Source organism: Poecilia formosa, unplaced genomic scaffold (assembly GCF_000485575.1).
Source record: "Poecilia formosa unplaced genomic scaffold, Poecilia_formosa-5.1.2 Scaffold66, whole genome shotgun sequence".
NCBI lineage: Eukaryota > Metazoa > Chordata > Actinopteri > Cyprinodontiformes > Poeciliidae > Poecilia > Poecilia formosa.
The window spans coordinates 1165629-1179923 of NW_006800005.1; the positions used below are offsets into that span (position 1 = coordinate 1165629).

Here is a 14295-nt window from a genome sequence, read left to right on the forward strand (position 1 = left end):
GATCCTGTCTGCCTCCACACGGACCCAGCATGGCGCTGCAGGCCACAAAGCCACTATTGATTGAGTGCAGCAGGCAGTATTTTCGAGGTGTTCAAGCCAAAATGCTACAGTCCTGCAGTGTCCTGCTGCTAGCTCACGGACGGAAAAAAAAACTTTTATTTTAAATCAAAACCACCTTTGGGTTTATTTTTTTTATTGGGTAGAGGTGAATCAGAGTTCTGAAAAGCCAAAAACTCGAGTGAAAGACTCTAAGCACCGCCTTTGCTGACAAGCATCTGCAATGCAAACAGCCTGTCAGCAAAAGGCTGAATTACTGTCAAAAGCCCTGATGGATGACTAATATTAGCTCAGTATGAGCTGTTTCTGTTTCTAGGTTTTTGTTTTTTTTTTTTGAAAGGGTATTTGTTTTCTGTAGCAGTTCGCGGCGCTGTAGCATTATATAATATGTGCAAGTGTATGAATAGATAAATCACTTTTGACATCAAGAACCTGTAACAGATCAATATACATATTGGTACAACCTGGTGTTGTATAATTTTTCATCTTAATATATCTCCACACAGTTGTTGACTTGTAATAAGTTCATGTATGATTGCAGTAAAATATTCCAAAACCCAAAAATGCAAATAAATCTACCCGGTAAATTGAGTAAATTTAAAACATCTACTGTCAACTCGGATAATTAAAAGCATAACTGGACATTTCACCACATTATACTTCACTTTTTAAACTTTCTCATAGTGTCTATGGATATTAATTAGCAATCCATGTGGTTTTGTTTGCAAACAGAGGTTTCAAAACACTAAAGAATTAAAATGTGTAAGATATTTGTTGTTTTTTTTTGGTTAAAAGGACATAATGACTCTTAAAAACTACAAAGTTTTGAGCAACTGTGACATGCAAGGCAAAATGTGGACCCATATTTCCACCATGCACAGTGATTGAGATGGTTAGAGAGAAATTAATCCTGAAAGTTTTCTGTTAGAGAAATGCAGCAAAAACTTTCATCTTGAGGACATGAAGTCTCCGTAATAACCAGCAGACACCGTCTAGATATCGAGTTATTTCCAAAACAAGTCTGGTAAAGAGCCTTTTCCATCCTGCAGTCGCTGACGAAAACGTGCAACTTTAACTGGAACCGCATGTTTTTGTCAGGCGATTCACAGATTGGGCTTTTGGCGACTTACAACTGAAGTGGGTTTGGTGCAAAGCAAAAAAAAAAAAAAAAAAATTGAAATGTGGATAAACACCTCAAGCCCACTCTTTATCTTCTAACGGCTTATATATAGAGAGTATTACATCATGGACTCTGGTGGATTGGATATTTTAAGTAAATATCTATCAGTAAACTGAGACTGGGTTTTTTAGCGGGATAATGATCTAAAACATGTGGCCGAATCAAGACAGAAATGATTCACCAGACACAGTATCTACCTTTTTCCGTTGTCATCTCAGTGCTCGTATATAAATCTAATGGAAGGAAGAGCAGAAAAGGGCTTCGTATGAAATGTAATCCCAGCAGGTGTGCCGATAATTGCGGCACCGGGGATTTTGTTTAAAACGCCTATTTGTTACTGGGGAACTTTCCCCGAACTTAATAAATGTACTCAAACCAAAGATCAATGTTTTCTTTTTTCAGTCTGAGATTACGCTATTGCAACAAAAGATCGATTTATCTTAAGGCATATTTTTATAAATCTTTACCTTATTATACCGTGTGTGATACATTTATCTACTTAGAGAGAAATCTGTACTTAATGACAGACAGACAGACAGACAGACAGACAGACAGATAGATAGGTAAACAGGTAGAAACAAACAGATATGGATAAACAGAGATTCAGACAGATAGATAAACAGACATGAGTAGACAGATCAAAATAGAGAAGAAGACATTCAGACAGATCGACAGGTAGTCAGATAAACAGACTGATCAATAGTCAGGTACCTGCTGGATGCGGTTGATCCGCCTCTCGTCCGTCTCAGCGATGAACAGCGTCCCCAGGTGCGACAGGGCGATGGCCTTGGCGGCCTCCAGGGTGGCGCGTACCGCCGCTCGGCTCACCAGGTGGTGGTCGATGCCGGGGACCTGGCAGTGAATCGGACGCCCCGCCACGATCCGCACCTGGAGGCTCTCCGACACCTACGGCGACACGCCGCCATTTATCATCTGCAGAAGCCTGCCCCGACGCAACACAATCACCCGCTGATGACATAAGAGAATTTATCGATCGGGAGCATCAAACCTCGGCGAGCCGGCCCCCCGGCCGCGGCTGCTGGCTTTTACAAGATAAAGAGCTGCGTTCATTAACTTTGCACGATGAGTTCAATGACATTTTCTAATAAACAGCCCCTGCGGCGACCTGTGGCGGCATCCTTTTGCTTTTATTTATCTTGGCAGACTCACTCCATCTAAAGTGGATCTCCAGGGATGGCTGACGAATTTGTAAATCGGCTCTCAGTCGGCAGCGTACTTCGCAGCATGACTCTTCAGGAAGGTGACAGAATGAGACAAATGTGTTTTGCGAGTGTTTTGTTTTCCCAACCTGCAGAACGATGTTGTTGTCCAGGATGTAGAGGGAGTTGTCCAGCGGGTTAATGGCGAGGTCTGTCGGCCACTCCAAGCGCACCTGTGAAGTCAGACATACACACACACGCACACACACACACACACACACACGCACGCGCGTAAGGGGACCCATCATGTCAAGACTGTTGTCAAAAGCGGGAAAGCTAACACAAACCTTTTGACGGCAACTGCCACATGAGTCAGTTGCAGGTAGTGCAAATAATATCTCCTTAATAACATAGCATTAGGCCTCCTGACCCTCCCTGCTCATGCAAAGGTCAGCGTCGGGCAGGGAGCCTTCCCCGTGTTTATTCAAGTCTCACACCGGCTCGCTTCGGCTGAGTTCCAAATGTCAACCAATAACGGTGATCGCCACCCGCTCAAATAGCACCGCCGCGTCCGCTGGAACCGCGGGGGGTCAAAGCCAGACAAAGCCAACGCCGTCTCACAGCCGCCCACGTCGCCGTCCGTCTCCAAGCAGCACAAACAAAACGGCGAGCGGCGGCGTTGGGGTGGGACGGAGGGGATGATGGGGAATCAGGTGATTGATGACTCTCGGGATGGATTGGTAAATAAATGGATCATGTTAAATTGCCACTGACATGTCCAATTATAGGCTCTGTCAAAACGAGAGTGGGAAGAAGGCTCGCTCCGAAATCCTATTTTAAGAGGAGGGGAGAGATTCATCAAGTGGGATTCTGCGCGTCCCTCAAACCAGAGACGGCATGCATCAAATCCCCCCCCTGCTCACGGTAATGAACTGTAGCTGCGATGATGGGCGACCTCCTCCAGGAAGCGTCGTGACCCGTTCACATAGAGTCGGGCCCGCTGTCGTGAAAGTCAGACGGAACTTTAATCCGGTTTTAGGATTGAATTAATCAGAGTAATTTCGTCCAGATTGCTCGGCTTTCACAGAACAATAAATAAATCAGAGTGTGAATTCGAGAAAGGTTTGGTGATACCCAGGGCTGCACTTTGCTTCAATTTTTTAACACTGTTGTGTTGTTGTTTTTTCCTTTCTGAACTGAAGCCCAAAAGAAATACAACACACAAACTGAGAAATCAATTTGTTGCGTTTTGGTTTAAGAAAGCTTTGTCAATTCTTACTAAATATGTAATTTTCATCTGCTCCACTCTAGACTCCACACTGTTATCAAAGAATAAACCAAAGTATTAAACGAAATACTGACGCTTTAAGGCCATTTAAATGAGTAATTTTCCTGGTTTATACGATAAATTTGGCTGATTGTAAATATTAGAATCTATTATTAATATTAATATTAAAAGCCTGACCAATTAACATGTTAGCTAAAACTTCCTATACATGTACAAATCTCCATAGAACAGAATGATAAAAATGTTTAATATTCTGATTTTGAGAAGTATTTCTAAGCTTAATAAGCATTAATTTGATCTCATTGCTGTGAATGAATGTCTAAAATATCAAAAGAGAACATAAGTAATACTGAAATAAGCAATAGGTTCATTTTTGCAGCAGAAATGATACTTGATAATTTCTTGTTTTACAAATAAAGCAATTAGAGTTTGTTAAACAATGTTGTTATACATTTGTGTTAATTATTACATGTTTTGTAGAAGAATAAACTTTAAAAAAACTAGCATTCTGTCTTTTTAGCCACACAGTTATTAGGCAACACAACATGAAGTCTGAAATTGTCCTGCATTCAAGAAAAAAATGAACATGACAAAAAAAAATGTCCCTTATGAGTTTCCATACGTGCCAGATTGATAGTGACATCTTCACACAAATAGATACATTCAAAGCTATTGGAGCTTCTTCTTATCTTTTGAACATACAGACTCCTAAATCTATTTTTAAAGGGAGCAGAAAATATTTTCTGGCAAGAAGACAGTAGTACAAAATGTTTCAATCTGTCCAAAGGTCAAAGGTCGCCGGCTTCCAGAAGTCAGGCTGGCCTTGGCATTTAAAATGCTGAAATGTTGCGTCATATTCTTTTATGATCTAAGTGTTTGTTTTTTTTTGCTTCCTCTCAACTTTTTAACTTTGTTAGAAGTATCTATTGTAGGGTTATTGGCATAGACTCATTATCGTGAAAATGGCAGCGAATGGTACAAACTCTCAGGATGGATTGGTAAATAAATGGATCATGTTAAATTGCCACTGACATGGCTCTGTCAAAACGAGAGTGGGAAGAAGGCTCGCTCCGAAATCCCATTTTAAGAGGAGGGGAGAGATTCATCAAGTGGGAAAAGACGACGCTTCTGAAACATAATGTGCCGATTTTATAGAAATACTGTACAACGCCTGGTGATCGGTACAGAGTAATTGCTGGGCAGCTGGGAGTCAGCAAGGAAACTAAAGGGCATCAATAATCCTTTTCTAATACGCCGTTTGAATCGTTAGGCCTGTCACAATAAATTTAGCTAGACGATAAATTGTCCCAGAACTTATCGCGATTAAACGACAATGTTGTTTTTCTGAGACCATTTTCAAGTAATATAAAGGCATAATAATGCAAGAACACACATACAAAAATCAGTAACCTTTAAATTTTAATGAACATTTAAAGACTGGAACTGGACCACATTTTAAATATTCAAAATAAAGAAAGAAAACAACAGAAACAAAAAAAAAAAAAAGAAATTATGAAGTCTGTGCAAACAAAATTATCTTTCATAAAAGGGCTGTTTGAAACCAAAACATCAAACTGAAGACATTTAACATTCAGTTTTTGGTTAAAAAAAAAAAAAAAAAGAAAAGAAAAAGAAAATCAAGCAAATGAAAATTATTGAGTTTCTTTTAATTTATCATGTGATAATTTGATTTACTGTGACAGGCCTGAGTGGGAATGCCTTCAACAAATAAATATGAAGGCTATAATGGCAGCTGGTCTTTACAGGTCTTTATTATTCCGTCCATCATAACCGATCAACAACACACACAATGTTGCAAATGGCCGCCAAGGACCAGGCATCAAAACGGGCAACTTGAGAGAAACTTAAGAAAACCGGGTCACTAAACCCAATTACACTTTACATTCACCTGCCAGTTATTATTATTTTAAATATATTTTAAATATATGTTTTATGCTCCGTTTCAACACAACACCTGTGGTCGGTGGGGAAAGTGAGACAGCACAACACACGATTCAGTGGTCGGTGAAAACACTTAAAATGATTCATTTGAAATTTAGAAGTTTATAAACGTCTAATTTTTCTGAAAATGACAGCCGTATTGCTGATAAATATGGACAGCTGGTGTTTTTGCACGCTGTAATTACTGTTTATAAATGTTTATTTTTTTATTTTTTATTGAAGGCAGCAAAAAGCTGTTTCGTGGCTTCATCATGGATCATAAACTATACCATATTGCCCTATGCACCAGCTGTGGAGAGCATGAAGCTCTTTATCACTTTACGTTTACCACGTATTTGTTAGCAACCTCCAGTAAAGATGCATAAAAAAAGCCTTGAAATGAATAACTCTTTAGTGGCAGCAGCAGCATCTCTGAGTGAACAGCTATAAAATCAAGATTTAATCTGAGCACAATTTTTATCAGTGTATTTTTAACAAAATGTCATAGTTATCAGTAACCCCTTAAATCAAAACCTGTTATTTTTAGATATTTATATCTTACTTTCTTAAGTAAGATTACAATCTATTACTTCCTGTTTCACAAAAAGTACGCCTGATGTGAGGTCATTTTTCTCTACTCTTCAGATATTAAGGGAGGTAAAAAGAGAGAGTGATGTCTATTCTATCCTACAGAAACAAATGTCAGCATGTGAACTTACCCTGCTGACATCAGACACAGGCTGAATGTGCGTATTTATCCTTTAATTGTCTGCTGAGTGTGATGGCGGTTAAGCAAATCTATCACCGCTTCGTTTTCAAAGACTCTGAGAGCCTTGCTGGGACTGCCAGGCTTCACGGACCCTTTGAAACACTAAGGCTGCTTAAATATAAATCAGAAAACTGCAAGCGGATTGGGTCTTTTATTTTGTTTTTGTTTGGGTTTGTTTTTTTTAGCAGGATAACGATTCAAAGCGTATGTGCAAATAAACCTGGTTCGTTTCGTTGCCATCGCATTCCCAGAATTAAATCTCGTAGAAAACATGTGGGATGATCAGAAGAGCAGCCAGGACTCTGGGTCTTTCGCATGTGAAGACATTTTGACAAAAGAGGCTTCCATAGAGCATTTTCAACAGGTAAAATATTTTATAACTTTGATTTTTTTTTTCTCTGCACCAATCAAATTAAATATGGGATATTTTGAAAGGTTTCTATCTGAGATTACAATACAGTAAAAAATAAAGGTGAATATTTATTATTATTCTTTATTTTTTTACACACATCGTCACCAACAAATTTGTCTACAGTGCGCAGGCCCTCTGCTGCTCAGCTGCCATCTCTGCAGCAACGTTTGTCTTGTCAGGGCTGCAGGAGTTTCCGTCAATACCGACTGAGGTCACGGCAAGCCAGGAGAAGAAGAGAGCCAACTCAGATGGAGGACAGACGCGATCAGACCAGTGACGAACAAACATAGGAACTGAAACGTAGCCCGGGTGCTAAGACACGAAATAGCACTTTGGGGAATTCACTTAGCTTCAACACGCATATTCACACAGACATACACAGGCACTATGTGGGGGCAGATATCCCTCCACAGAGCCAGCAGCTCATCTATTATTCATCCGCAGCTCTAATAGGCCTGATATTAGTTAGCAGCATGTTCAGAAGGGATGGCTGATCGAAACCGGCGTGAGCGGTCCGTCTTCCGCCCGAGACACATTTGTTCCTCAAAGTTTAGCAAAGCGCGGTTGACAAAACAATCAGCGCCATGCGAACGGAACAACAAACTTTGTGATCCATTGCCATTTTGATATAATGATTTTAATTAGCTGACATGGATGACATTCAGGAGACAAATGCTTCCACAAATTATTTAGACAATCTTTCAGAGCCAAACGAGGCGTCGTCTCTCTCGCTCTCTCTTTCTCTCTGCTAGTCATTGAAATTCTGCGGCGCGTTATTAGCTTACCTGGCTGATATCCATGCGCGCATCGCAGCTCAGCGGCTGCGTCGACATCAGTCCGTTTGAGCCAATCACGGTGGAGAGCAGACCCCGCTCATTAATCTTCTGAATGGTGGTGCCATCCACGAAGTAGACAACTCCTCTCTTATCCACGGCAATACCTGCGTGGGTGAGAGAGAAAGTCAGGAAATGAGAGGGGAAGAAAAGAGAGAGAAAAAAAAAACTGGGAATACCAAAAAAAAAGGAGTAGGAAAAAGAGACTCGAAGAGGAGTGGAGGATAGTTGAGCGAGGCGAAGAGGGCTTCCAACTCGGTTAGTCATTCAGCTCGGCAAGCGGCTGTCTTATCAAAGGCACTGCACCACAGAAATGTAATTATATTTCCATTCCAGAGCCCACTAAAGGGATTAGAACAATGCAACGGGAGGAAGAAGTTATTTGTCACATTAGATGTGAGCGGGGTGCCGCAGTGAACTTTTGACATTTGACGCCTGTGCAAATGTGCATTTAGAAATGGGCGCCGGCTCTTCAAACACACACACACGACGTCTGCATGTGTGCATATGTTTACCTTTATTTGCACTCCCCTCGTCGTGCGGACGCGCGGGCTTTGCAAGTGCATGTTGCCATGGCGAGCTTACACTTGAACTCCTCGCGGGGAGGGGGGATGCGGGGAGCGCGCGAGCAGTACGCGGAGAGCAGAGAAAAGAGGAAAAGAAGTAAATCCAGGTATTAAAGGTCAGGGCGGACTATGAATCATCTGTTATGGATGAGGAGTGACCTTCATTCCCGCCTCATCTCCATGCAGAGAATGGCCCTTTGACTCAAACGCCGCCGCAATAATATTCCACGACTCAACCCTCACCTCTTCCGCAGCGCGAGCAGCCAATTCCCCGGGATTGCTTTCACTTAGCATCTGTGACAATAAGCCATATTTTAGTATTCCTTCCTCCCACCTCCAGCTCAATCACTTCATTTACAAACACATTTTGTTTATGGCTCATCATTAGGTCGCGTCAGATTTATGCGTTAGATTTCTTTGTCTCGAGCATGCCTCGAAGGGCTTTATGGCGACAAAACCTATAAAAGAAAATCAATCAATGTAAATAGAGTGCGGCCTGAAACCAAAAACAATTAAATGGTACAGGGAGGCATGATGGAAGGTTAAAAACAGATTCATACGGAAATCCATTAGCTGCTTAATTGAGCAATTATTTATTTGTTTTGCCTCCTTCCTGAATTAATTTGATGATTGGCCAAAACGTGTCGGCACATTTTTTATTTTTTTTTGGTCTGGTGACACATGCAGCAGACAGTTAATTCATTTATTGTGGTTCAGTTAATGCATTTGTATTCAGAAAGCACAGTCAAAAATGAAAAATAAATCACACAGTGTTTTATGAAACTAAATTAAAAGTTAACAATTTTAAAACTGATGTGAGATCAGTATAGATTTACCTCCAACAATGTGACAGGGAATGTTTTTAAAGTATAGCCAAAATAAAAAAGGGTAAAAGAAAGAATAAAACATCAGCAATCCAGAATGCAAAATTAATTTTTTTAAAAACTGATTTTTTATTTACCGTCTACACATCACAGCAAAGCCTTTCATACGCAGGAAAGACTGACCTTGCAAAGTGATCAACTTCCTAGACAGGAATATAATAATGCTAATGCTAACAGTCGCAGTTTCTCACATCTGAGTCAGTCTTTTTAAGCCGGGCCTGCTTTTAAAGCACAATTAAATGTTTACAGCCAGAAAGTAAAATTAGACATTAGAGTCTAATTCTAATTCTGGTTTACAGGCTGATATTGATTAGGGCTATCTTTAGCTTAGACTGTAGTGTTTACATGGGTTCTGTTCAAGCCAGTGGTACAAACCGGCTTCCTGATGATCCAGTTTCAATTCTAGCACTGAGTGACACATAAAGCTAAAGTAAAACAAAAAAACCTCATATAAATATTCACATCCCTTCAGTTTTAATAATAGACGTCATTATGAATAAAGTTTGCATTATTTCGAATTATTGAGGAACAGGGGAAATCTTGCTTTGTAACAGTACACATAAAAATCTGAAAAGTGTGGGATGAATTTTTATTAAAAGTAGGATCTAAATCATCAGCTCTGGCTGTCCTGCTATGAGGTGAGTGTCTGTTCCCATGGCAACGTGGCCTTTAAAAAGGTTTAGTCCCATATTTATCTCCATCCACCTTCCTGTCGACTGAAAAATAATGAATCTCCACAGCATGATGCTGCCACCACCAAGTCTCACACTAGGAATAATAGTTTTGGGCCATCAGATTAAAGGAGGCTAAATGCAAAAACATGCAACACTTTTCAGATTTTATTGCAAAAAAAACAAACAAAAAAAAAAAAAACAGGAAACCATCAGGAAACATCTTTTTGTTCTCCCAAATAAATAAAAATGGTTAAACAATTTGTAGTTGAAGCATGATGAAATATGAAAAAGTTCAAGAAGAGGGAGCACTACTGCAATGGAAGTACAATCTGTAGAAACCATAGGTGTGCTGCTTCTTAGCGCGCCATATGTGATCTGTGTGAAGCTCTGGGATTTGTAGTGAAGGTCCAACATCTAATGTCACATATTTACGTAATCTACGTTTCCCCGAGCCCTCAGGGACGAAATGTCAAAATCTTCAGTGTTTTCCCTGATAGTTTTCTAGATGTAGCTGTCTTTTCTTTCCTTTTTGATCCACAGAAAATCCTTTTGGCGTCCTTACGCTGAACCAGAAACAAGAAGTCCTTTCTGCCCTTTGTTCCAGGTTCGATCAAGTGTCTCATCCTTCAGGCTATAAAATAAACTTTCTGCTCAAAAAGATTTTCCTCAACAAGCACACCCATATGCGGACACACATCAGACACGCGCACACAAACACGCGCCGCCACCGCCGCTGGATTCGCCAGCGTCCTCGCGCTTAGCAACCCTGGGTCGACCCCTCGAGTCATAAATTGTACAGGTGAAGTGGCACTGCAGACGGGAGGTGGGCAGGGGGGGAGGGCCTGTGTTTCCTCCAGGGGCCAGGAGGTGAACTGCAGAGCTCTCCCTGCTGGCCCCTTCATCATTCCTCTGACACAGACAGATTACACCGCCCAGACAGCATCGCCCTGAACTCAAACAGCACCTTTGCTAGCTTCCCTCTGCTCTCCATCATGCCTAACTTGATCTTCTCCTGCTCTCTTTTTTTCCTAGTGCCCTCTTCCCTTTGCGTTTTTTTCTTTTTGTTGTTGCTGCTGCTCTGCTCTCCTGTATCTTCTGACTTCTAATCAAATCACTGACCTTCAACTCTTGGGTTATGTCTTTGCTCTGCTTTAATCTGTGCGCCTGCATTTTTTTTCCCCTCTATGTTCTTCTTCTGCTCGTCTCAACCTTGCTGCTTCCCCCTCTTGTCACCTGGTATGTTGCAGGAGGTGAGTCTTAACCCACACGACACCCTGAGCCCACTTAGCCCCTAAAAATGCAGTACTCCCGTACTCGTCTTCTACGCACTCCTTCTTTCACTTTCCCATACATCCCTGCTCCTGGAGCTCCCATCCAAAACCCGTCCCTGATCGTAGAGCTCATAAATCCTGCACAAGGACATGACGAGGCAGACGGGACTCTCCCTCAATACTGATTTCCCCTCCTCTCTCGCCACACTGTCCCTGAACGTCTTCTCGCCCACTTCCATTGACTTCTTGCCTAACATTCCCTTCATCCTACACCCTCCTCTCCTCCTCATTGTTCTTTTTCTTCCCTTTTTTTGTGACATCCTCGGTTTCGGCACGCCGTCTGTTTCCACTGAAAGGGGCTCTGAATGGCTGCCAATCTCTTTAGAACAATAAATACAGCACCAGACTGACTTATTCATCGTCGCGCAGCCACAACAATGAAGAAAGATCACTATTATTCTTTTGCGTAGGGATTTACACCAGTTTAAGAGTTGCTTAAGAGTATCCCACAATGTTTATCGAAAAGGCGGTAGATTAGTCCACATTCTCCTTGTCAGCGGCTGGATTTCCTGCCGCCGCGGATAAAGATGTGTGTTGCATTAGGGGAATTTACAGCCTCTCTCTATATCCAAAGGATACTCAGAAGACATCAGAGGATTTATTGTTTCTCCCAGAGTGAAAAAGACTCTCAGATGTTCATGTTTAGGCAGACGTACAAGGAGCGGAGTAATTGAGACAAATCTGAGCTCCAGAGGGAGACGGACGGACATTCGGCTCGATTCAGAGCGGGATCTTTAGCGATGCTGGTGAGCTGACCTTGGAGGAACAGAGCAAAGTGAAAGAACGAATGACACAGCATTATATTTAAGCAAGAAGTACAAACAGCGTCTGGAAAGAGGAGCAACAAAAAAAGAAGAAGGTGCTGATAAGACAAATGTGTGATGAGGAGTTGGGTAAATGAACTATTACAGGCCCATCCCTCTCTGTCAAAAGGGATCTCTTTGCTCTGTGTCCCCGTCAAAAGAATATCGGTCGTAATGACCCCCCTGTGGCACTGCAATCCAATCCAATCTGATTAATGCCTTAAAGAGGGCTCCCGGAGAACGTCTTGTTGTGTTGATTACAGACATTTGAAGAGAAGGAGCCACGAGGGAGCTCCCGCGTAGAGAGGTGAGGAAAGGTGGAAGGTAGGAAGCAGGACGAGGCGAGAAAAAGACTAATTATAACTCAGGCGGTGGATTTGCGTCTCACTTAGCAGCAGCAGTCGACGACAGCCCCGTGGCGCTCAGCTACATCAGAATGCGGTGAGCTGTGAGCTCTGACTGCTAACACCTGAAGATCAAGACTGCAGGAAGTCAGCTGGTTGGTATTTGCTCTCGCCTTTCAAAGAGTGACACTAAAGCTGTCAAAGTAGCTGCTGCTATAGGTTTGAAGAAGACTTGTCAAAACACATCAACTTCCCTGATAATCAGGACAGCCTCCGCAATAAACCTGCAAGACGTTGATGTATACTTGTCATTGGAGAGATTATCGCTATAATTTTGAACTCTTTAGGATATTTTTGAACACGTCTGTTTTAGAGTTGACTGACAACTGTCTTTAAATCAACAATAGAGTTTAGATTCAAGGCCTGAAACCGGCCGAAATGATTAACTTGATGGTCCGGCTTTGGCTTCTGTGACGCGTTTAATAAGCATACGATACACACAACCCAGAGATACCGAATATAAATACCTTTTTTTTTTTTAAAGGTTTTGTTGACTCTAGTGGCCTTTATTTGAAAGTAGTTTGACAGGAAAGAGGGTTATGAGAGAGAGGGAAGACATGCGGCAAATGTCACCAGGCTGGGAATCGAACCTGCGACCACCGGCATGAGGACTAAGGCCTCAATACATACATCTCAGTACATCTAGACCAAGATTTAAACACTGTAACTGTTTTGTCCAAAGAACATTTGGTTTTGCTAATTTGGCAGCTGCAACTTCCACTCATGCTTGTGCACTTCTTTCTTGATCAGCACTCTGTCAGAATACAGTCATCAGAAAATTAGAATATTGCATATTCATTTATTTCATTTACTCATTTTACTAACTGAAGCACATTTAAAAAGCCTAATTGCACACAGACTGATCTTTTCAAGCCTTTCCATTAGTTAAATATGATGATTTTTCCTTAACTAAAATGCAACATTTAAGATTAGAAACCTCCTTCAGATCAGTAAAAACATTTTAATACAGAAAATTATCCTTAATAAAACGTACAAGCAGTTCTTTAAATCTGACTGAATGAGCCTCATCTGAACGCATATAATAATTAATGATTTACTGAACGTGATGGCAGCGTATATTCCTGCAGAGGTCAGCGACACGGCGGTTTCAGCGGCGAAGACTTTATGATACGCTTGATCTCTGTTTGTTCCCGTTCTCCTCCTAACCATCCTGACAAATTTAATTTCACCTGGGTCAGGCAGATTAGGCCAGATGATTGAATCTTTGATGCAATTATATTCAAACACATCTAATAGATTTTTGGAATGGACAAAGCAGAGAAACCAAATGTTAAAAATGAACTCCACAAATGATGACGCAAAGAGTGGTTGAAATAGCTACTAAAACATGGGGTTTATAACCAATTTCATATATATATATATACAACTCTGGAAAAAATTAAGAGACCACTTAAGTGATCAGTTTCTCTGATTTTACTTTTTATAGGTATGTTTGAAATTCATAGCAAAAATGTAGTATTTATGTGCAGAAAATTAGAAATTGCCACAATAACGAAAAACATGCGGTGCTTTCAAACCTCAAATAAGCCAAAGAAAACGAGTTAATATTCATTTAGAAACAACAACACTAATGTTTTAACACAGGAAGAGTTCAGAAACCAACATTTGGTGGAATAACCAGGAGGTTTTCAATGGGGTTCATTTATGCCATCCAAATATCAGTTGGAGTGGATAATATAAGCATAATAGAAAAAATATATATGAAAAACTTGAAAAAAAAAACCCACATTAATTATTGTCCACCTAAATTGTGTTTAAAAAAAACAATCACTGAAATTGTCTGATGTATCATCATACCACCAGAAAGGTTCAAACACATCATTAAAAAACAATTAACATGACAACCATACCCAAGATGAGTGTATGTAAACTTCAGAATCATGATGTATTCTGACAGAACAAAACATAACAAAAAAAAAACAACAACAAAAAAACAAAAACAAAGACAACAAGAAAGAAAACAAGCATCACG

At 40.8% G+C, this 14295-nt stretch overlaps 1 protein-coding gene across 1 annotated transcript in view; it reads right to left on the reverse strand.

Annotated features, from left to right (window-relative positions):
* The window catches only part of tenm1 (teneurin transmembrane protein 1), a 281619-nt gene that overhangs the window by 31870 nt on the left and 235454 nt on the right, over nt 1-14295 (reverse strand). The window contains exons 23-25 of the mRNA XM_007554794.2: nt 7593-7747; nt 2547-2630; nt 1949-2143 (exon numbers count right to left, since the gene is read on the reverse strand). Of these exons, the coding sequence (XP_007554856.1) occupies nt 1949-2143; nt 2547-2630; nt 7593-7747 (434 nt within the window). The remainder of the gene's footprint in view (nt 1-1948; nt 2144-2546; nt 2631-7592; nt 7748-14295) is intronic.